This window comes from Brassica rapa, chromosome A05, assembly GCF_000309985.2.
Source record: "Brassica rapa cultivar Chiifu-401-42 chromosome A05, CAAS_Brap_v3.01, whole genome shotgun sequence".
Lineage (NCBI taxonomy): Eukaryota > Viridiplantae > Streptophyta > Magnoliopsida > Brassicales > Brassicaceae > Brassica > Brassica rapa.
In genome coordinates, this window is record NC_024799.2 from 26,676,100 (window position 1) to 26,700,481 (window position 24,382).

General features: G+C 35.7%; 3 protein-coding genes across 5 annotated transcripts; 2 read left to right on the plus strand and 1 right to left on the minus strand.

Annotated features, from left to right (window-relative positions):
• The first annotated feature begins 378 nt into the window (after nt 1–378).
• LOC103854474 (bifunctional 3-dehydroquinate dehydratase/shikimate dehydrogenase, chloroplastic) lies at nt 379–9,760 on the plus strand. Its single transcript, XM_009131413.3, has 10 exons — nt 379–5,752; nt 6,963–7,204; nt 7,291–7,396; nt 7,482–7,700; nt 7,781–8,127; nt 8,374–8,437; nt 8,517–8,625; nt 8,721–8,858; nt 9,093–9,241; nt 9,324–9,760. The coding sequence occupies exons 1-10, from the start codon at nt 5,522–5,524 to the stop codon at nt 9,525–9,527; spliced, it is 1,809 nt and encodes a 602-aa protein (XP_009129661.2). The 5' UTR covers nt 379–5,521; the 3' UTR covers nt 9,528–9,760.
• A 5,297-nt stretch (nt 9,761–15,057) lies between these two features.
• On the plus strand, nt 15,058–18,112 carry LOC103854473 (dnaJ homolog subfamily C member 21). The gene is made up of 2 exons (XM_009131412.3): nt 15,058–15,262; nt 15,736–18,112. Exon 2 carries the CDS (start codon nt 15,799–15,801, stop codon nt 17,758–17,760), a length of 1,962 nt encoding a protein of 653 aa, XP_009129660.1. The 5' UTR covers nt 15,058–15,262; nt 15,736–15,798; the 3' UTR covers nt 17,761–18,112.
• Nucleotides 18,113–18,436: 324 nt separating this feature from the next.
• Nucleotides 18,437–21,450, minus strand: LOC103854472. Of its 3 annotated transcripts, none has more exons than XM_033292199.1 (8): nt 21,185–21,450; nt 20,215–20,657; nt 20,015–20,135; nt 19,377–19,695; nt 19,233–19,305; nt 19,081–19,171; nt 18,926–19,005; nt 18,437–18,837 (listed from the first exon to the last, which is right to left on the minus strand). In XM_033292199.1, exons 1-8 carry the CDS (start codon nt 21,258–21,260, stop codon nt 18,703–18,705), a joined length of 1,338 nt encoding a protein of 445 aa, XP_033148090.1. In that variant the 5' UTR covers nt 21,261–21,450; the 3' UTR covers nt 18,437–18,702. The 3 variants fall into 3 exon arrangements, with proteins under 3 accessions (XP_033148090.1, XP_009129658.1, XP_009129659.1); XM_009131410.3 differs by having other exon boundaries at nt 20,215–20,655; nt 21,177–21,449; XM_009131411.3 differs by having other exon boundaries at nt 20,215–20,643; nt 21,177–21,448.
• Nucleotides 21,451–24,382: the final 2,932 nt, after the last annotated feature.

Below are 24,382 nucleotides of genomic sequence, written 5' to 3' on the forward strand. Positions count from 1 at the left end.
TAAAAACATTTATATTTTTTCTTATATGTTATATTTGAATTTTTCAAAACGTCTATATATTATTAGAAATTTGAATATCCCCACTCTGAAAATTTTATGATCAATAGATTATTTTTTTGTTATAATAAGTTACAAATGATCATAAAATATAACGCATATGAATTTTTATTTAATAAATATTCAAACTAAATAATATATATATATATATATATATAAACACTAATGATTTAAAGCAACAAGATTGGCTGATCAATTTAGTTGTCCCGTTGAAATCTTTCAAAAGTATGTGAAAGACTAAAATCAAAGTAAATATGGATTTAGAATAGTAGTTATATTTTACTAACCAAATACCGAAAAAATCGAACCGAACCGAAACCAACCCGATATCCGGATTGAACACCCGTAATCCAAATGAAGCCAAACTATTGTTTCATTCTCCAAAATATAATAAAAATAATAACTTAATCCCGCGCAAGGCGCGGGTCTTATCCTAGTAATCATGATATATTGGAAAATTAAACTTTAGAATTCAGTGTAAAACATATATTTGCTTTACAAAAGAGAGGATGACAATAGTTAATGCAGAAACCATGAAAATCTAGAGCAATCTAAAAGAAAATTATAAATCAAAATATAAATATTTCCATAGTATCACACTACTTCTAAAATTTATCATTTTTTTAAATCTCCAAACTCTGTACAAATCAAACTCCCAATAAGCCGTTCTTGAGTTCCCTCTTTTGGAAGTAATTTTGTTGTTTTTTTTGTTACGAATACTCTTTGCAGCTGTTTTTTGAAATTAACATCTTATTTGTATTGCTCTCGTGAACTTCATAATTGTGTTACAACTTTATTTTTGATCAAATTGTGTTACAACTTATAATTAAGGATTTTACAAAAAAGAAAAAAGACTTCCAAAGGACAAGGTGAGTGGTCGTCATCCTCGTTCAGTAATGTGGCACGTGCAAACTGTCAGGCATTGACTCATAAACTCGTGGAGAAAAGAAATGTCCCTCTCCGACAATAATGTATAAATTTAATACTGTTTCGTAATAAATATCATTTGTTGACCAAAAAAATCATTTTATTTATTTTTTGTTTCAAAATAAGTGATTATATATTTTCGATGTAACTTTTCAAACATAGTTTTTTTTTTAAACTAACCAATGAATGTTTATTTAATTTATTTTTATTTAAATAATTGTACATTAAATAAAGCTATATTAATATATATATATATATATATATATATAAATTCTTTTTAATCCGATTGAAATATGTCAAAGTGACATTTTTGTGAAATGAAAAGAGTAATTAAGATTAGTTTGAGACTATTTCTTTATGCGTTTATTATTAGAAATTTTTACTTCCTAAGACACTTTGTGTCTTATGTATTACATAAAGAGACACTTCCTGCTGGCAAGGGTACTTTATGTGTGGTTATTGTCTTTCATGCCCTCAATATTGACCACACCATGGTAACGCTAACCAGAAACACCTAACCATGATTCTATTTTTATAATGTTTATCAACAATTGATTGTTCTGTTGATTTATGAGTTCTCGAAAACCAACATATTTCTCTCTCCAACTTTACATTTTGAAATTCAGATCTACTTTTCCAAATTTGACAGTTCATTCTTCGTTTATCAACCCTAATTGAGTGAACCCTTTTCTTTTTCATCTTTAATTTCTCCATAGAACACCAAGAATCCAGAGACCTCGCCGCGAGTTTGATTGTGTAATCTCGTCTCCACCTTTTCTTATCTCATCATCTTTCACCTCAATTCTTCGCCGCCCACTTTCAGAAATGTATCTAACCATGACAAAATCAAAGAAGAAAGGGAAGATATCCGAGCAACCAACTCCACCGGAAAACGATGTCGGAGGTTTTGTCTTCATTTTATTAAATTTTTTTTTGAATTATGGTTCTTAGATCTAAAAAATATTTTCGATGTAATCACCGTACCTTTTTCTAAATATAGGTACACTTCAATCGGACCTCCGTCTCCCGATCTGGGATTGTGGTAGAGTCGCTTAGGAGATGTGAGTTCCTACGAGACTAGTTCCGATAACAATGGTGGTGGATACTGTAAAGATGGGAGACGTGAGGGTGAGGGATACAAAAGTGGAGGCCATGGTAGAGGTGGCAGTGGATAAAACAAACATGTTCAAGGTGTATTTTTAGGATTGAATATCCATGTCCACACACATTTGTTCACCAAAGTGGCTTACACAAAATACATGTACATAAAAACTACACGGTATGCATAAAGTACTTGTCCACAGATACTAAGAAATTATGTAAGATGATTAGGAATATAAGAACTTGTCCAAGAAAACACATCCATGAAACTTAGTTCATGAAACCTCATCCACGAAAATTTTAAAGATATTTTCTATATTTTTTATCAATCCATGTCCACATCTTTTTATGTTCACGTATTTTTCTTACATGTTCACAATTTTGCATCCACACTTTTTATGTCCATACATTTTTTTATATAATTGTTGAAATATATAAAATATATATATGAAAATGGATGTTAAAATATAGAAAAAAACAAATTATAATTTATTGTAATAATTATACTTTCTTCAAATGTCTTAAACTCTGAGAAAAAAACAAATAAAAACACAAGAACTTTGCAAAAAGAACAAAGAAAAAGTTAGAGAAAAAATAAATAAAATAAAAAAATGTAACTATCCTCTAGTTTCTCTTAACCAAGCGTGAGGAGTACTGCTGTAAAACCACAAGGGGTGGAAGAGGACAATGTGTCCCTCAAATGGGAAGTGCGTTATCTTGTCAAAAAAGAGAACAATGTGTCTGATGATGTAACGCACTCTTATTATTATGGCATTCCGAAGAAAGTAAAGCGTGGGACTGGGACAAGAGAAGAGTCATTTTTGCTTTTTTTACTGTTTTGGCAGCATGTACCAGCTACCAACTCACGTGCGCCTCTATATATTTTAACTAAAACTTCAATTCAGAAAAATATATAATACATTTTTTTTTGCAAACAAAATATACAATAGATTGCTTCCTTTCAAGTTATGAACACGTCTAAAGATTAAGACTGGGGTTTACTTATACTGTTTTTTTAAACTATATAGTTTAGTTATACTGTTATATTACTATTATTAGAAACTGGCATTTTACTGGACCAATATATGCATGGCAAAATTAGTAGTCCATGATTCAAAGTGCTATCTAATGCATTCATATACAAACATTAAACTGTAAAGTTTGATAATAGGAAAAGAACATGTAAAAGTAAATTTGTAAAGCATATATATGACACTTTATATATCTAATATATGAAAACAAAATACATTTTTTGAGATCTCCTGATTTCACACTTGATAATATTGGACGAATAATATGAGTAAATTGTGAAGTGAATGATTATCAATTCTAATAATATTCTATATTCCATTACCACGTAGAATGAATTTTGAATTATTACTTATCAATTATTCTGAAAATTATATACTATATTCTTACATAAAATATTTTATAAATATACTACACCTACCGAATATTTTCACTATCCAACAAAATTAATATTAACTGAACAAAGTAAACTTTCAAAAAATTTGTTCCCACACAATTAAAAATTCTCAAACCCAAATATGAAAAATTGTTAAATTTAATTATTTTCAACAATTTTAGAATATTTATATTCCTTTTTTTTTGCATTGTGCGGTTTTTTAGAGATACATAACGTAACTAATGTAAAACAAGATCAAAGCAAACATTAAATCAATAATTTTAGTATATATATAAACTTAAAAATTTTGGTACCACAACAGAAAATCGTGGACTAATAAAATTGTCAAAAGACCCTAAATTACATATCCTTCTAATATTTCTACCACTATCTTTGTTTGATAGTTTAAAAAAAAAACAAATGCTTATATTAAAATTAAACTTCCCGATTAGTTAAGTCTTCGTTTTTGTAATCTGAGTTTTAGTTTGATTTTCATTACAGAGTGTTTTCTGGCAGGTCGGAGATAACTTATTGAAAAATTATCGAACTTATGTGATGATATCCTCCTCTTCAATCTCTTTATTAATTATTACCATTCCTTTCAGATAGAGATGATAAAATGTTTTAGTTGATCTTCCTTCCTTTTTACTGCTTTAAGTTTGCTAATCTATAAGAGAGATTCTTCAGATATTTGTTCTTTCTGATTCTGCTAAGTTTTCAGACCTTAGTTGTTACTTTGTTATACAGTATAGCTGAGATGCTACCTTTTTTTTTCCAGAGATACACGTACGACACATGACCTAAAAGTTTAGTCGCTTAGAAGTACTGTCATATTTCACCAGAGATACAAGACACATGTAATAATTACTTTAGTACTAGTACATATTTTGTTCAGCAGATTAATACATAATAAGATTTGTACTTTTATGTATCTATCACTTTATTGACCATATATACACATATGACCCTGATATAAAAATAACATAATATATAATGTATATTAAGTGTGTTAAAAAAAATTAAAATGAGTTACAAATATAAAACGGTAACAAAGACCAATCAATATAATAAATCCACATATTTATGTGTTTGTAAAAAAAACACAAATCCAATTTGAAATTTTATAATTTAAGGTGTTTCATAAGTACAAAAAAATATTACACTTCCAAAAACTTTAATAATGAGAAAAAATTATACAAATTTATGCAAAAAATTATAATATAAAATTGATTCAATATAGTAAATAAAAAATCATAGTATAATTTAAAATACATCTATATTTCTTTTCATACAAAGTTAAAATTGTTATAATGATTCATAAACTATAGTATAATATAAAATATGTTTACCCTATTACTTTTTATCCATTAATATATTTAAAATAGTTCTAATTTCTAAATAGAAATAAATCACCTGAATATTTTGATCTGAAATATTTAAATTTATCGGAATTACCGATAATTTATCCAAAAATCCCAAAATATGATTTTCCCCGAATTATTCAAAATTATCTGAAAAAGGGGAACCAAACCAAAAATGAATTGAACTTAAAATTTTATCGGTTTTTAATATTGTTTTCTAAACACAATACCAAAATATCAAACTGAAACTAAACTCAAAATTCATAAATAATCAAATAGTACTTATATCTTTTGAACCCAAAAAAATTAAAAAAATATAATTTAACTAGAACCTAACAAAAAAAAACTAGAACCAAACCCAAAATTGAATGTCCATACCTAAACAAATTTGTGAGCAAACAAATGCGTTAATTTTGTCAACAAAAAAAATCAAAATGTGGTGATTTATGATTATCCAAACGAAACATACTATTTTCTTAAAATTGTTTTTGTTTATTTTCAATTTGTATGAATACTTTTCTGTTGAAGATCACATGTCCCAAACAATATAATTTTGAAGGAAATGTGTCCACATGTCTAATAACACATGATTTTTATATGTTTTTGTAAAACCATATAACTAACTAATAAACGGTGAAGAAAAGCTGTACGGTCTGTCGACGTCTTTACAATGGCTCCTTCTTCTTCAGCTAATGTACGTCCTTCTCATATCCTCTCCATCCCACGACCGTCACCGACCTGCGTTCCCAACCTCCGTCTCCTGGCCTCCGGTTTCAGTCTCATCTTCAAATCGAGTTACTTATCCGCCGAACTCTCTTCCCGGCAAACCAGGAGTGTGCAGGTTCCTGTAGTTTCCTCCACTCGAAAGCAACGTCGAAGCATGGAACAAAGCAATGTCTATGTTAGTGATTTTTTTCTTGGTTCGTGTTCAAATAAAGTTTGAACCTTTTAGAAATTTGGTGTTTCTTGAAAGGTCTGTTCTTAATTAGTTGTCGTTAAAAAAGGAAAAAAAATTACCACAAAAAATCAGTTTTCTAAAGAGCTTTTTAGGGCCTTTCGAATGGTTTGCCAATTTTTTTCCTTTAAATGAGATAAACTTAAAATTTTGTTTTTGTACCTATGGTTTTACTCATTTCCCACTCAAAACGAATATTTTAAATATATTGTATTATTACTATTTATTATTAATTCCAAATTTTTTATTATTTTATAAAATTTACAAATTTTACCCAAATAAAATTCATTTGAACTAAATATTCATTATTATATACATATAAGTTTAGTTTCTTAAAAAACATATAATAATTTATATAAACTTATAACTGTATTGCTAAAGTATAATAATTTCTTCAAAGCGTAAAACATAAATACTAAATATTTTTAGGTATAAAACAAAACTATAAGAAAATAAGGATCAATCCATAATAAGAAAATGAAACATTAAAATGAATGTGTAAATAGTGTTCCCTCAAACATAAACTCATTTTTTCCTCAGAATAATGCACATTAGAAAAAGTTTTTTTTTTCATTTTTGATATTTCCTGTAAAATGAAAAACTATTGGAAACGTCGATTCGATTATCTTTTAAACTACATAAAATTAATATTACTGTAATATATAATTTATGATTTATTATTCATAAATTATAACAATTTATATATTTTTTGTTTCGTAAAATTTGTTCTTTCAATACTTTTTTACACATATTAGAAATAATTGAAATATATTATTTTATTAGTTATACATATTCAATCAATAGTATTTAAAATAAATAGAACTATTTATAGAATTAATGCGTTTGTAATTAATATTAAATTCAAAATTACATTACAATTTTAAAATAATATTTTAATGTAAAAATATTAAAATGACACCCTTTTGAAACAGAGAGATACTTGATCAAAATAAAATAATATAAACTTTTTACAAATGACAGTTAATATAAAACGTTACTATTTACTATTCACTATGTTATTGTAACCTAACAAATAATAATTGCAAAAATGGTGGGCCAGTGCTTCTTCACACCTACACTTTTTAGTTATGACTTTTTGTGACCTTAATTAGAAATCGGTATTGTAAAACCCATGAGTGAGTGATGATTCTCTTAGGTGGCTTCAAATTCTATGGAAACGGAGATTGGAAGTCAAAAAATCACCAAGAATCCGAGCTTGATCTGTGCTCCAGTGATGGCGGATTCAATAAACAAGATGGTGACTGAAACGTGCAAAGCACGTGAACTGGGTGCAGATTTGGTGGAAATTCGATTAGATAGTCTCAAGGGTTTCAACCCTCTTGAGGATCTTAAAACAATCATTAAAAAATCTCCTCTTCCCACTCTGTTCACCTACAGGTTTGTGTACGTGTGTCAAAAGCTTGGGACTACTTATTGTGCTGCAGTATGAGTAATGTTGTTTTGTTATAATGTCTGCTCTTTAGACCAAAATGGGAAGGTGGTCAACATGAAGGTGATGAAAATGAGCGTCTGGATGTGCTCCGTTTGGCCATGGAACTAGGAGCTGATTACGTTGATGTTGAACTTCAGGTTATCATCCTAAATAAAACTGAAGATGTTTTTCACTGTTTTGATGATAATTAGTTTCGCATGTGTGTGTGTGTGTGTGTTTAAGGTTGCAAGTGAGTTCATCAAATCGATTAAAGGAAAGAAGCCTAAAAATTTTAGAGTTATTGTTTCATCACACAACTATCAGAATACCCCTTCCCTTGAGGATCTCAGTGACCTTTCTGTAAGAATACAACAGGCTGGAGCCGACATAGTGAAAATTGTTACTACTTCTGTTGACATCACAGATGTTGCTCGCATGTTCCATATAACTTCAAATGCTCAAGTTAGTTGCCTTGCCTTGCACGTTTGCTGCTGGTCTCTGAATGTGATTCTAATGTTTGAACTTCTTCACTCAAATTTCAGATTCCCACAATAGGACTTGTTATGGGTCAAAGGGGTCTAATGTCTCATATTCTTTGTTCAAAATTTGGTGGATATATGACCTTTGGCACCTTGGAATATGGAAAAGTGTCTGCACCTGGTCAACCAACGATCAAGGATCTGTTGGATCTTTACAACTTTAGAAGAATTGGTCCTGACACCAAGGTTTATGGAGTTATTGGCCAGCCTGTCAGTCACAGCAAATCACCTGTTGTCCACAATCAAGCTTTCAAATCAGTTGATTTTAATGGAGTATATGTTCACCTATTAGTTGATGATGTTGCAAGCTTTCTCAAAGCATACTCATCCTCTGATTTCGTTGGATTCAGGTAATTTTTGAGGGTAGGGCCGGCCCTGAGATTTTAAAAGCTATAAACAATTTAGTAAGAGCTTGTATAATTTTTTTTTTTTACAAATTTTTGATCCTATATATATATATATGTAAAATTTTCTTAAACTTTTTGGGACTATAGACCAATACTTCACCAGACTATGCTCAGGGCCATCCCTGCTCCAGGAGATAAACTTTCCGAGTAATGAACAGAATCGTTATGTAAATCTTTTTGTAACTGCAGCTGTGGAATTCCTCACAAAGAAGCTGCATTGACATGTTGTGATGAGGTTGATCCATTGGCAAAGGTCCGGTTTGCTATATCACTATGGGATGGAATAAATCTGCTTCAACCCTGAATGCTTGATTAATTCTTTCTTTTAACAGTCTATAGGAGCTGTGAACACTATACTAAGGAGAAAAAGTGATGGAAAGTTGCTGGGTTACAACACGGATTGTATTGGTTCCATTTCTGCTATTGAAGATGGCCTTCGAAGTAAGTTCTATGTTCACAGCATTAAATCCTTTGTTGGAGAAATTAAGGTTTTACTCATGTTGACTTTTCCTTCTTTTTTTTTTGCTTTCGTTAAGGCTCAAGTCGTTGTACATCTGCTTCGCCATTAGCCGGTAAAACAGTGGTGGTTATTGGTGCTGGTGGAGCAGGCAAGGCAGTTGCTTATGGTGCAAAAGTGAAGGGAGCCAAAGTTGTAATTGCTAATCGAACTTATGGTAAAAATACATGTCCCTTTATTGAAACATTTTAAGTAGTTAGGCACCCCTATAGAAAATTATTGTTTATGGGGACGTTTAGACTGATTTAAAAAAAAGAATCATTTAGAAAAAATGGCTTCGTTTAGACTTGATTTGCCGACTAGACGGACGCCTAGACGCTGCCCTATACCAATTTTTAAATCAACTGATATGATTTGTTAACTCTTTTCATGGTGTCGTGTTATTTTGAAGAACGAGCACTAGAGGTTGCAGAAGCAATCGGAGGCAGAGCGGTATCTCTAGCGGATTTAGAGAACTTCCATCCAGAAGACGGCATGGTTTTGGCCAACACCACTTCTGTAGGTATGCAACCAAATGTCGATGAGACTCCCATTTCCAAGGTTAGCTTCTCTCTCTCTCTATATATATCATTTTGCTTTCGATTCTTTTCTTTTGATGTATAGCTTATTATTGGTTCCCCAGCATGCATTGGAGCACTACGCACTAGTATTTGATGCGGTGTATACTCCAAGAATCACACGACTGTTACGGGAAGCAGAAGAATGTGGAGCCGTAACAGTGTCGGGGTCAGAGATGTTTGTGAGGCAGGCTTACGAGCAGTTTGAGATTTTCACTGGTTTGCCCGCTCCAAAGGAACTCTACTGGAAGATCATGTCAAAGTACTGACACCTCTCTCGCTTGTGTGTGAACGTGTGTATCTTCTTCGTCATCCATTCCATGGAAACTCAAGCCAATAAACTTTAGCTGTTTCTCTATGTATTGTGTTTATATAAAACGATAAAAGCTTTTTGAGTTGATTAGATTATGAAAATGTGCAATATCGTGATTACTGATTGTGAAATATGTAACAACTCTTTTCGTCTCAAAGAAAATAACCAGAACACTTTTTTTTTTTCCTATCAGATTGATTATAAACTAATTATATAAAATCTTGGATAAATTTAATATGAATGTAAAGTGTGATCTTATTGATGTACAATGACGAGTATATATACAAGAGAATAGATCCTATTCCTAAGGAGTTTAGCTTATGGATAAATACAAATACGATATATCGTTATCCTAAAATTATATGTCCTTATCTTCATACCCCCACTCAAGTTGGTGGTGAAATGTCTTGAAGACCCAACTTGGAGACTAAATAGAGAAATGTAGTAGACGGCAAGGATTTAGTAAGGAGATCAGCAGGCTGTTCCTTGGTATAGATATGTTCCAAAGTAATGAGCTTGGCGACCACGGCATCACGGACGAAATGACAATCAGACTCGACATGCTTGGTCCGCTCGTGAAAGACAGGGTTAGTAGCAATGTAGATAGCAGACTTGCTGTCACAGTATAAGCGCATAGGAGAAGGATGTGGGACATTAAACGCAACAAACAACTTCTTTATCCACTTTAACTCTTTCAACGTATAAGCCATAGAGCGATACTCTGCTTCTGCCGAAGAGAGGGAAACTGTATCCTGTTTCTTTGTTTTCCAAGAGATAGGAGATTCCCCAAGAAGCACAATGTAAGCACTGAGAGAACGACGAGAGCGCGGACACGAGTTCCAATCAGAGTCACAGTAAACTGTTACCTGGAGGTTTGAATCAGCACGAAGAAGTATGCCCTGTCCAGGGCTTCCCTTAAGATATCGAACTACCCTGAGAGCAGCATCCCAATGTTCTTGTATCGGTTTGTGCATAAACTGTGACAGAATGTGAACGCTATAGCATAGTTCCGGTCGCGTGAATGTAAGGTAGACCAGACGACCAACAAGACGTCGATAAGGTAGGGGATCCGAAAGAACTGGCCCTTTTATCCGAGCAAGCTGATGATTGAGTTCAGTAGGAACCAACACAGGTTTACAGCCAAGAAGACCTGTTTCTGTCAGAATGTCAAGGACATATTTCCTTTGAGAAAGGAAAATACCTTCTGAACTACGAGCCACTTCAATGCCAAGAAAATATTTGAGCTGACCCAAGTCTTTCATATGAAAGCATCTGCACAAGTAGGCTTTGAACGTATCTATTGTAGGGAGGTCATTGCCAGTAATGACAAAATCATCAACATAGATAAGAATATGTAGAATAGTGTTGTTGCGAGTGTAGGAGAAGTGAGAGTAATCTGCCCTACTCTGAACAAAACCGTAGGAGAGCAAGGCTTTGCTTAGCTTAGCAAACCAACACCTAGGAGCTTGTTTAAGTCCATATATAGCTTTCTTGAGTCGACAAACTTTGGATGGATCTGCACCTTTAAAACCGGGAGGAAGCTTCATATAAACCTCTTCTTCTAGTTCTCCGTGTAAAAACGCATTGTGAACGTCCATTTGAAAAATATCCCATTGTTTGACTGCTGCAAGTTGAAGGAGAAACCTGACTGTGGAGGGCTTGGCAACTGGAGCAAAGGTATCTGTATAATCCAAGCCTTCTCGTTGACGATTCCCACACGCAACAAGACGAGACTTGTGACGACGTATCGTGCCATCAGAGTTGTATTTTATCTTGTATATCCATTTGCATTCAATCGCTCTCTTACCCTTGGGTAGAGCGGAGACAACAAACGTCCCATTGAGGTCGAGGGCTTTTGCTTCATCTTGCATTGAGTCTTTCCAAACGTCAAACTGAACAGCCTCATTATAGTTGCGTGGTTCAACGTTGGAGAGTAAGGCTGCAAGGAAGGCTTTGTGGCCAGTGGAGAAAGCCGTGTTAGACAAGTAAGCAGAGATAGGGTATTGTGAGTTACCTGGAACCGTAGTAGAAGACGCATGATCAGAGAGTGGAGTGTTGAGAGAGGGGGTGTCTTTACTTAAAGAAACATTGACGACATAGTCTTTAAGAAGAATCGATGCCTTGCGATCACGATGACCTCGACCCAATAATTCAGGAAGACCTGGAGATAGCGGTTCAGGAGAAGCAGAACGTGTATTCCTTGTAGGAGATAAGGTTGTAGATTCAGCATAGGTAGGGGTAGAAGATGGAGGAGAAGGCGTACTAGGGGTAGTAGGTATAACAGAGGTAGTAGGTAGAATGGTAGTAGTAGGTTGCAAAGAAGTAACTGGTAGAGAGGGAGCAGGTTCAAGAGGTACTGTAGAGGTTACAGGAGATGAATCAACTGTAGTAGTAGAAGGAAGTAAAGGAGAAGGAGTGGCTGCAGTTGAGGAGGGAGAAGTGAACGGGAGCAGCCAATCATCAATAGTAAGGTCAGGCTGAAACACCGTGGGAGACACATGATCAGTATCAGGTAAGCCAGGGAATTGATCTTCGTGAAATACAACATCACGAGAAGTGAAAAACTCATTATTCTCAATATCATATACATTCCAAGCTTTCTTGCCAGAGGGGTAACCGACGAACAAGCATTTGCGACTACGTTCAGAGAACTTGTCTTTGTTTCGTGGTCGCTTCTGAGCAAAACATAAACATCCAAAGACCTTGAGCAAATCAAAATTCGGTGGTGATCCATGGAGCATCTCATATGGAGTTTTCCCATCAAGAACTGGAGTCGGTGTCCTATTGATAATGTGAGCAGCAGTGAGAATACTTTCTCCCCAGAACAGAACCGGCAATCTTGCTTGAAAGAGACAGGCTCGTGCTATGTTGAGAATGTGGCGATGCTTTCGTTCGACACGGCCGTTTTGTTGTGGTGTGTCAACGCAAGAGGTCTGGTGGACAATGCCATGTAGACGAAAGTAAGGAGTAAGGGTCATGAATTCAGTACCGTTATCTGATCGAACTGTCTTAACTTGTTTGGCAAATTGTCGTTCAGACATAGTAAAGAAGTTTTGTAGCAGTGTCTTGACTTCAGATTTCTCTAACATCAAGTGAGTCCAAACCGCACGAGAGAAATCATCTACCACTGTGAGAAAATAAACTGCTCCACACGATGAAGGTGTGCGATAGGGACCCCAAACATCACAATGTATCAACTCAAAAGCCTCTGTAGTTTTATTAATACTATTTGAAAAATTCCCTCGGGATTGTTTAGCTAAAAAACAAATCTCACATGAACTCAGGTGATCAAAATCAACAGAAAAATGCTCAAAAACAGGTAGAGACGATAGAACTTTGTAGGACGGATGACCGAGACGTCGATGCCAAAGAACAGAAGAAGGAGATTTTTGTTTTCCAGTCCGATGAACTCTAGCAACATTGACACCCGTGAAGTAGTAAACACCCTCTCTCTCTTCACCGGCTCCAATCAGGGTCCTCGTAAAACGGTCCTGTAAAACACATAGAGTATCAGTAAAGATAGCAATACATCCAGTCTGCTTAAGTAGTTTAGATACAGAGATCAAAGTGCAGTTGAAGTCTGGAACATATAGAACATCAAGTAAGTAGTAATCGGTATTAAGATAGAGTGTTCCAGTTTTAGTAGCTCGAGAATTCTGTCCATTCGGGAAGGTAACCGAGGATGGTAGAATCTCTTTAATATCTTTCAGTAAAGTAAGATCACCGGTCATGTGATGTGATGCCCCTGTATCAATAATCACATCACTGAGTTTTGTTTTACCCGACTGACGATCTGTAGTCAACTTAGTCTGCTGATTTTGTAGAAGATTAATAAGAGCTGCAATCTGATCTGAAGAGTCAGCGGAGGTTAATGGAGCTGTACGAGACAGATTCGATCGTCCACGACCACGACCTCCACGAGTTCCACGACCCCGCTGGCTTGAAGTAGGAGAACGTTGTTGTTGTTGTTCAAGAAACCAGTCTGGATAGCCATGAAGAAGAAAACATTCGACAGCTTCATGTCCTTTGCGGTTACAGTGTGTACAGAACCTGTTCGGATCACGGCTGCGTTGTTGGGTAGCTGCAGCAAGTTGTAGTGACGAAGAATCTGATTGAGCAGAGAAACCAATAGCATCATTCTTGACTTCTGTTGCGCGCATAGAAAGTAGATGTTGTTCAGCACGTATGACTCGAGAGTACACTGAATTGAGGTCTGGAAGAGGTTCCTCATCAATGATCTGAGAACGGATAGATGTAAACCGGACCTCATCAAGACCAAAGAGAAATTTATGAACACGAGCATCTTCTCGTTCTTTCTCAATGACAGCAGAGGCCGTACAGGAACATGGTGTAGTAGTAGTAAAGTTTTGAAGTTCTTCCCACAGTTTGGAAAGTCGCCCATAGTATTCAAGAACAGACTGACCGTTCTGTTTGCAATTGGTTATCTCATCAACCAGCATATGTTTCCTAACACTGTTTTTGACTGAGAAACGTCGTTGAAGAGACTCCCAAAGTTTGTAAGCATCAGGAATGTGCGAGACGGTAGACCGGACAAGTGGATCGATCGATGTACGCATCCAGCCAACAATCATTGAGTTTGTAGCAGTCCATCGTGCAAGTTGTGGATTAGAAGTAGGTTTATCGATTGTTCTATCTAAGAAACCAATCTTTTGCTTAGCTTGTAAAGAGTTCCAAAACTCAGTCGCCCACTCTGAGTAGTTGTCTCCACGAAGGAGCACCGGTGTTATCAAAGCACCAGGATTATCAGATGGATGCAAGTAGTAATGTGATTCCACAGGGGTTAGAACCGAAGTAGGAGTAGACTCCATGGATGTAGTTGCAGTAGTAGAAGAAGAAGATGAAGTATCAGCCATAGCTTAGGGTTAGTAGTAACGAATTTAGAGTAATGCGGAAGCGATATCTAGACTTTTGTTTAGATCTGTTTAAGCTCTGATACCATAATATGAATGTAAAGTGTGATCTTATTGATGTACAATGACGAGTATATATACAAGAGAATAGATCCTATTCCTAAGGAGTTTAGCTTATGGATAAATACAAATACGATATATCGTTATCCTAATATTATATGTCCTTATCTTCATAAAATTACGGTTGATCACTATCCGTTGTTATCCACTCATTATTCATTAATAATCACTTTCAAGTTTGAACTTTGAACTCCTAATGACAGTTTTTACTAATTTTTTTCTTTCTTACAAATATACACGAAAAAGGAAAGAAACTGCTCTATGCATGGTTCGAGATTTTTTCTTTTTTGTAATTATGTTTTCATTATTTAATTCGGAATCTGTTCGTCTCTCTGTTCCTTTTAGTATTTGTCTGAATCTCAACGTTGCGTGTATTGCTCTCAAGTGTGCATTCTCTTCCGATTTATAGTTATCCAGATTTTGATTTCTCTCGTCTTAAATCACACTTCTGATTTACGTTGTTTGTGTTAAAAAAAAAAAAATTTACGCTGTTTACTTGTTTATGAAAATCTGTCTATAAATTTAATTCTAACTAAAATTGAAGGACTGCTCTGTAATTAATTAGAATACGTCATCTTTGTAAATAAAATAAAAAATTACTAGAAAAAAAAAACAAAAAACATAAACCAGACGAAGGTTAGATTTGGTTTTTAGTTCTAACCGCTCCTCTCCTCCGCCGATCGGCTGCTGCTATCCTCCGGTGAGCTCTCTTAAAAAATCTCTCTCATTTATTTTTCCACCCAATCAAAAACCTTCATTCAATTCATTGTTCTTCTTCGGATCGTGTATCAATTTCAAATTCTGAGAATCCTACTCTGTTTTGGTTCGCCTCTGCATCAATCACATCTTAGTAACCCCAATTGCAATAACCCATCTCTAAATATTCCACCTTTTGTTAGTTTCTGGGCTTAATTACGCATTTAATCACATCTCACTATAATAGAGGAACATGGCTTAGGTTTTTTTTTGGGTTTTCGTAAATTTCCCAAAGTTTACTTTTTTTTTTTCTTTTCTTTTCATTACACTCCAAAAGGTTACACCTTTCTAGCCTGAGAGTATGTTTTTTTTTCATTACGATCAATAGTACTTTTTTTTACCTTACCAGTTATTTAACTGTTTAGAGTTTGTAGCACACTCATCTAACTGACAAAAGCGTTTATCTTTCTGTAACAGGAGGATCCAAGTAGAGGTGGATACTGGACAAAGGGTGTTTTATATTCACTTTGTCTGGTGGTAATGAATATTAATAGAGATGAGGCTCTTAGAGCCCAAGCTTTAGCAGAAGCCTTAATGCAAAAGTCTGACTTCACCGCCGCTCGTAAGCTCGCCATCAAAGCTCACAGCATGGACTCCACTCTTGAGAACATATCTCACATGACGATGGTCTGCGACGTGCACTGCACCGCGACGGAGAAGACGTTGGGCAACAACGAGATGGACTGGTACGGGATACTCCAGGTCGACGTGAATGCTAACGAAGCCGTCATCAAGAAACAGTACAGGAAGCTCGCGCTTCTTCTCCACCCTGATAAAAACAAGCTCCCCGGCGCAGAGTCTGCTTTTAAACTCATCGGTGAAGCTCAGAGGATACTTTTGGATAAAGACATGAGGATGCTTCATGATGTGAAACGCAGAACGAGGCCTGCACCGTCGTATAGACCACAGCAGGCAAGTGTTAATATGAGGAATGTCTTCAACGGGGTGAGACCTCAAGGCCAGCCGCCACACGGTTTCGCTCCTCGGCCAACGTTTTGGACCTCTTGTCCCTTTTGTGGGAGCAGGTATGAGTATGGGAGGGAGCATGTCAAGAGAGAAGTTGCTTGCCAGACTTGCAAAAAGCTGTTCACTGCTTTTGAAGTTTCTTTTCCGACACAACAGAACATGTTTCCAGGACAAAGGGCTTGCGCTGAGCCACACAAGCGTCCGGTTGATACTAAAAATGTGCCCTCTGGAAAGAAGGCGGCGGCGGCTTCTACTGCAGAAAACAATAACGAAAAGAGGAAGAGGAAGAGAAAGGATATGGATGAGCCTAGTGAAAGCTCTGAGAGTGAGAGTAGCAGCGACTCGGAAGATGATAGTAACAATGTGCCCCCTGGAAAGAAGGCGACGGCTTCTACTGTGGAAAACAATAACGGAAAGAGGAAGAGAAAGGATATAGATGAGTGTAGTGAAAGCTCTGACAGTGAGAGTAGTAGCGACTCAGAAGATGATGATACTATGGCAGCAGGAAATAATATGGGATCCAATGGAGGACAGGAGCCTCGGAGGTCAGTACGTAGCAAGCGTCAGGTTTCTTATAACGAGAATGTGAGCGACGATGATGATGTTGACTTAGTCAACGACGTTGGGGAAGGTGAAAATGTAGATACTGAAAAGGTTGATGAGGATCATCATCACCAGTCTACTGAAGCCTTGAACCCAAAGGAGAAGATACAAGTAAGCTTAGATGATTCGGAGGACGAGGAGTCAAGTTTAGGAGGTGAAGCAGCAGCAGAAGAAGAAGCAAATGTTATCAACTGTGAGGATCCTGAGTTTTCAGACTTTGATAAGTTGAGGGAGAAGAGCTGTTTTGAGGAACGTCAGGTGTGGGCTTTGTATGATGAAGGAGAGGGGATGCCTAGATTCTATGCCGTCATAAAAAAAGTTACAAAACCAAGATTCTCGGTGAAGTACGTTTGGTTAGAGCCAGAGGAAACAAGAGATTTGCCAGTGTCTGTTGGTAGGTATGTACTTGGGGATGAGGGTAAGACAAGTAGCTGTGACTTATTCTCTCATCTGGTTCAAAGCAAAACAAGAAGCAACGCTAAGAACTTCACTGTGTTCCCGGGGAAAGGAGAAACGTGGGCTCTTTTCAAGAACTGGGACATGGAGGAGGAGGAGGACTCGGATTCTCCACGTGAGTACGAGTTTGTTGAGATACTGTCTGATCATGAAGAGGGAGGCGGGACGGTGTCTGTGGGGTTCTTGTCTAAAGTGGAAGGGTTTAAGTATGTGTACAGTCCATTGCCGGAGGAGGAAGCGGATACTTTTGAGATTCCGCCTCATGAGTTGTTTAGATTCTCGCATAGGGTACCGTCGTTTAGATTGAAGGGAACAGAAGGGAGAGGGGTGCTGGAAGGTTGGTTTGAGCTTGATCCAGCTGCTTTGCCAGTTCCTGTCTCTCAAGACCAAGACCATCATCAATCTCCACCACCTTGAGGAATCGGCCTGTTGATGATGACTTGCTCAAATCACTGTTCTTGTGGAACCGGTTTATTATTGGCGTACAGGTTTACTGACTGAGAATAAACCGGAGCTCCCCAGGGAGGCCCCTTTTGTTAAAAGCTTGGTGATACCTCTTTGTTGTCCTGTGATATGGTCAAGTCATGACTTGGAGATTGTTTAGTTGTTTGTAGCTAACTCTTGCTTTTTTTTTTGTATTTTCTTAGTTTTACTCAGACTTGTAGCTTAATCAGCATATGCTTCTAACTACATTGTTGCTAAGAGAGTGGTATCTATTTTCACCTGTAAAATAATATTCTCTCGTTTCATGATAAGTGAATGTTGCTAAGAGAGTGGTATCTACATTGACTGATTAAGAAACTAACAAAACGTATTAATCTACTTTTATTTATTATACAATTATTTAAAGAAAAATTATTTAACTAAATTATATAAGAAAGTAATTGAATGTGAAAACTTGCATTGGAAATGTTCAATGATACTTATTTTAAAACAAAATAAAAAAAGTAAAATGACATTCTTTGTGAAACAGAGCGAACATCAGTTCCATCTTCTGTACGATAGGTCCCAGTTCGATTTTCGGAATACCCCTTTTTCTCTCATTGGTTAACCAACTGATGTTTTTATGAAGTCAATATGAACCGTTTGTAACTTCAGAAAACAGCAAAGCATTGTAGAACCTTTAGCATCTTTATAGAGAAGAGAAGAAACAGATCACATACATAAAACTCTTTCCACCTGATACAAGAATCTATTCTCTTTTACAACTTATCATCGTCCCCAAAAAAAGAACACTAAAGGGGACGCAAACGAGGAACGTGGACATATCTACATTTTACATGTCACTGCTGGATCAGATCAACACCTTCTTCTCCTTTTTCCAGAATACAAAACACACCAAAGGATAGGCGTGTGTATTCACACTGGATTTGAGTTCTCTGCAACACGTGCACGCCAAGCGAAGTAATTAAGGTACAAGGAGTTTAAACACACTGCTATTCCAAAACCAAGAATCCCTGCAAACAGTATAGAATAGATCGCAGGTAGTCTCACCTGAAACACAGAGAGAGAGAGAGAGAGAGAGAGATTCAGAAACATTATTTCTATTTTTACCAGGAATGTAAGTGAGAGTATTGCTTACTGTAGAATATAATAGATGAACCAACATGCCTACAAGCGCAAACTCAAGTGCTGCGTATGTCCATATGTATTCTCTAATAGCTGCAGAGTCAGATATGGTATTAGCAGAATGTTAAAGAGAGAGACTTTGAAGGTCAATAGAGGCAGTGTTTTTACCTAGAACAATGGCGAAAACAGATGCTAAGAGGCCTAACGTTAATGAAAACGGCCCTGCTATGTAGATAGCTTGCGTGTTGAGATCCCGAATCTACAAAAACAAACAAGTCAACAACCGAGACAGATAACTTGTATTGATCATTGATGCTTACCAGTAATTGCTCGAGGAAGAAGAAGTAACAGACCGTGCTGATTAGAACTAGCACCACAAACTCTTGCCAAGCACTGCACCACAATCCAATTCTCAGTTGTGTTCTTTAGTTGAAAGAAGAAGAAGAATCTAAGAAAGTTGTTACCTAGCGGTTTGTGACTGCATATTCTGTTGATTACTGCGATCACCACGTCTGCTGTTTAGTTGATTAGTCGTAGGCACGCGGAGCAATATAACCGGCAAATTCTTGACTTCTTGTCTACACACGTCGCAGGTTCTTGTCCCCTTTGTGCTAAACCACTTGATTGCACACGCTTCGTGGACAAGCCTGAGATCGCCTTTGCAGCTGCACTCCATTTTCAGAGTGTTGCCTTCTTCGCATTCGTCTAGGCAGATCCTGCACACCGCTTCTTCCTCTGGAATCTCTTCTTCCGTTTCTTCAGTGGGAGCTGGAGAGATTTGATCTGCCAATGAAGAAAAAATCAAAACCAAGATTATAATTAGTATATGTTACATATAGCACATGACAGCACCAATAAGCTCTACATTTCTTTCAATGAATATGCAATGCACATGACTCAATCTATTATTACTCATACTATTATTATCCAGACCTCAAGTTTTCTCACAAGTCTGTATCTGTTTGGTTCAATGAAAATTCAAAAGTAGATGATATATAAAGTTATACTCAAGAAAGTCAAAGTATAAACTGGTTAAGTGACTGCCTAAACTCAACACTCAGATGAAAACACTTGAAGTTAACATCTGTTAGAAAACATGTACCTGCGCTTGTTTCAGACGCAACATGAGCTTTGCGGTTGTCAAAAGAAATAGATCGAACAATGACTTTGTTTCTCCCAGGCATGGACAATGACCTTGGAACTGGTGGATGAGCAGAATCTTTCTGCAACAAAATAAAATCTCCATTTAGTCAAATTTATCTATTTACAAAGTTTATTGTAAGATAGCAAACACTCCCCAACCTTAGGAGGTTCACCGGGACCAGCAGCTGAGAGTTGAGGAGGCACCACAGGAGATAACTTTGCTGGCTGTCTAGATGGAAGAGACAAGCATCTTTGCCAATAAGGCGAAGTTGCTGAACCAGCAGCATTGGCCTTTTTAGCAGCTCCTTCCATGAGACCGGGAGAGAGTAGAGAGCTTCTCTCGCTTTCAGGATGAGTTACAACTTTCTTTTTTAAGCTGAGATTACGGAGGATGCCTCTTGGTGAGGGTGAGGATGTAGTGCCGCCGCTTTTGAATGAGCTTGTTGACTTCAGTGAACCTTTTGGGATACGGCCGCCACCAAGGAACGGGATTGGTCTAGGAGGTATTTGTATTGAAAGATCCGAGTGTGTTGTTCCGCTCGGTTGAGAGCAGCTCTGTACATCTTCTTCAGTAGATTTTTCTTTCACCTGATGATCAACCAATATAAGTAAGTAAAGTAACACATGTCAAAGCTCAGATCTTTCTCATGCACAAGAAAGAGATTAAACATAAGCTTTGTCTCCTGTACTTTACTCTTTAAAAAGATACTAACTTTGCAATGGTACACACATATGCAAACTAGACCTCAGGCTCAAAGAAACAATCTTTCTCCATACCCAAAATGATATTTAAAGCAGAGACATAAACAAATCAAAAAGGAGATTATCATGGCTACTAAGTGAATCAGATATAGATCAAATCCACAGAAAAAGACAAGATCCATAATATGATGTCAAAGCCAACATAAACCATAAAACTTTACAGGAGAAAAAATCAGAAAGAGTAAACATAATTAACAACAAAGCTCTTTCCTTTGAATAAGCCACGTGGATTTAAGAGATATTATTAGATAAAGCTTACAGATTTACTTTAGAATCTAAAAACCCAGAATGATAAAAGCTTTATTAGGTTTTAAAGGAAGGAAGAGACAAAGATTGGGGTTTTGTTTGGACATATGCACCTGAGAAAGAGGAGGAGAAGAATCACCAACGATTATAGCAATTTCGGGTTGTTCAGCTGCTGATTCTTCTTGCTTCATCATCATCGGACCAAATAATATTAAACCGATGATATAAATTACTATATACTAGTATTCAATACGAACTCAAAAGCTGAGAGAGAGAGAGAGATAATAGAGAAGAGAGGTCTATTTAATGAAATAATTCGAGATTGAATGATGAATCCACGACTGACATTATACGGAAAGGTTTTAACTTTTTTTCTGTTCACTTATGTCGCCACTGACACTCCTTTTTATTACCACTCTTTTAAAAAAAAAAATTCTGATCCAGTTATGTAATAATTCATAAATATTTAAATATTTTTCTGATTTAAATACTTATGAATAAGTATTAAGTATATAAGAAAACAATGCGAATAATACTCCTGTTATTGTCGTTGATTTTGACGAAGATGACGAGGAAATTTCAACTTTACTACTTACAAGTTTGGAGCCTCATGTTCTTGTCGATTATGTCGTTTTCCACGATCAAATCCATTCTTTTACGCGTTTGAAGATTTTTCTAATTATGTGATTTTGGATATTATAGTAGATTTTGGTTTTATAAAGTTTTACCAGTAAAAAAGTTAGGTTTCAAAGTAATACTGACTAAAAAGCTACTTTTTAAAGAAAAGAAAAAACTAATCTTTGAATATAGGTTGATGAACTTTATAAGTGGCCTTATCTATACATACTTTTTTTTTTTGAAAAAATTATCTATAAATACTTTCGAATAATCAAATACTATATATATATATTCAAAAATCAAAAGTCACGATGATATCTATAAAACATTCCGTTGTAAAAAAAATATATATTCAAAAAAAAACATCCAAATATCACAACTAGAAAATATTATCCCCGGAGCCAAGTATTATACCACATGCTACAATTACACACTATAAAATAGTATTACTATAGCTTAGTTGGGACGTGTAGATAATTATATCTGTGGTTCTGAAATCTCTTAAACTTTCCATGGATGATTAATCGAACTTACAGTTTTGTAACTAGTGTCGAGTAATTTTAACATATTACGGTTTCTTATTACTATCTAGATAGTATGTTGCGCATAGCACGTAAACCTAAACGTTTTATATTTTGTTAGTGAAGTTTTTTTTTTTTTTGTGTAATTTCTTGTAGCCGTTTGTCTAAGCGTTCTTTGGTTAGTGAAGCTTTTTTTTTGTAATTTCTTATAGCCGTTTGTCTAAGCGTTAATTAAAAGAGGTCGTTAATATATTTCAAATGTGACGTACATCTCTCAAATAAAATTTCTCACGTATTCAATTATCAAATTATTGATCATTATGATTGTCTCGACGGTCACCACCATCCAAGTAGAGCCCACAAGCTGCTTCGAGGAAAATAACTCATGTCGGACTCATCTACGGTTTCTTCTGCAGCATGAAACAAGACAAATGTGTTTTGATGTCTATGGACCGACAACAAACAAATGTCTATGTCGTTTAAAATTAAAATTTGAAACTACTCATTTTAGTTATTGTATCGTTTGTGTTCAAACACGTTTCCGATGAAACAATGACATGTTTAATATAGTGAGTGTAATTTAACAGTTTAAAATATTTGGTTGAAATCCATTATCGATCATAATGTTTTTGTTAATGGTTAAAATAAATTTGAGGTCAATGACGACAAATTCAGCCTACTATAGTCCAATCCGTGTAGAATAACATGTCTCATTCACATAATCACTTTCACGGCAAGTCAATCCATTTATAAATCAAGAAAGTTATGAATTGAGTTGTGTGGGCTAAGCCAACTTCAACTTGTAAACAACCTCTAGTGAGAGAATCGAACAAAACATGGTCAAGATAAAGAAATAATAATAAGCGAATTGATTCATATCTTTTTGGATAGTTATTCAAATTTTACTGGCCGATACTCGTGGACAGTTAAACTCTAGTATCAAACCATATATTTTTGTTTGGATGATCAAAGTCGTAGGAGGGGACAGCGTATCGTACTCTTATTCTATCAGAATCAGTTACCAAACACAAAAATGAGAGTCGAGATTGGTCAAATCGATCACTGACCCAAGAGAAGTGTTCATTTTAATCATCAAAATGGAACTTAACTCGATTTGAAGTCATTATGGTCGATTAGGATCAATCCTGATTAAGCTATCTAAATAGCTGTTTATGATTTGTCTTGTCAGGCCAAACAATTCAGATGATGAAGTTTTAGGCTTCTTTAAAAGATTTGTAGAAAAGGACTCAAATTAAAGATGTCCAATTGTTAGGCATTTGTTGGTTCATCATTTAGGCAGCCACAAGAGTAAATGAATTAAAAAAGACATAGTAAGCTCCTAAGGCTAACTCGTTGGGTAAGAAAATATCAACTCGAACTCTAGCTATTGCTCAAGTTTGCTACTGATATCTTTGCTGTGAGCTACGCCGTCTCAGCACCAAATTTACCAATAATGTCATTCAAATCAGCCTGATATCAATTAATTAAACTAGATCAAACCGAGGATCAAAATATAACCGATTCACTGAACCAGACATTTTGCAATTGTCACCAATATAGCATAAGGTCAAAAATGAAACAAAAGAACTGATATTAGTACCATCCTCAAAGAGAAACAGTTCACCACATTACAACTCTTGAACAAGAGGAAACATTAGTTTGTTCCTAAAATTAAGTCTACTAAAAGATAAAAGATACATTTTTAAACCCAAAATTAGCTCTTCTAGTCCACTTGGATACTTGTTCATCACAACTCACAGCTCACAAGCCTGATTACAAGCTCAATCTACAATTCAGTTCACAACAACAACAAAAGTCAAATACAAAGAGACCAAAATTTACAAAACAAGTTTAGTTGTAAGGTTTTTATGAGAGAGAAAACCTTTGGATTTTGGAGTTGGCCTGCAAAACATGGCATGATATTTCCCTTGCCAAACCTTCCTCTCCGTTTTTGCTTGATACTCCACAAGCTCCCCCTCTGGAGACTCTCTAGCCATGAACGTGATGTACAACTTGTACCCGTTCACTCTCGTCAGATTAACCCGCACAATCGATTCACATGTCACACTTGTTCCCTAACAAAAAAAAGAGTATGATTAAATATAGGCAAATTGGTGTCACGTACATGATTAACATTTGAGAGTACAACTTTAACAAACCTCGATGTTGTTGTATTTTTC

Excerpts from the sequence above, each read along its gene's own strand:
- LOC103854473 (XM_009131412.3), top strand. The coding sequence starts at position 15,799 with ATGAATATTAATAGAGATGAGGCTCTTAGAGCCCAAGCTTTAGCAGAA.
- LOC103854474 (XM_009131413.3), top strand. The coding sequence starts at position 5,522 with ATGGCTCCTTCTTCTTCAGCTAATGTACGTCCTTCTCATATCCTCTCC. Across the intron at positions 7,205-7,290 it reads CCCACTCTGTTCACCTACAG|ACCAAAATGGGAAGGTGGTC; the intron begins GTTTGTGTACGT and ends TCTGCTCTTTAG. Across the intron at positions 7,701-7,780 it reads ATATAACTTCAAATGCTCAA|ATTCCCACAATAGGACTTGT; the intron begins GTTAGTTGCCTT and ends CTCAAATTTCAG.
- LOC103854472 (XM_009131410.3), bottom strand. The coding sequence starts at position 21,260 with ATGATGATGAAGCAAGAAGAATCAGCAGCTGAACAACCCGAAATTGCT. Across the intron at positions 20,656-21,176 it reads CTTCTCCTCCTCTTTCTCAG|GTTGATCATCAGGTGAAAGA; the intron begins GTGCATATGTCC and ends TTACTTATATTG. Across the intron at positions 20,136-20,214 it reads GTCCCGGTGAACCTCCTAAG|AAAGATTCTGCTCATCCACC; the intron begins GTTGGGGAGTGT and ends ATTTTGTTGCAG.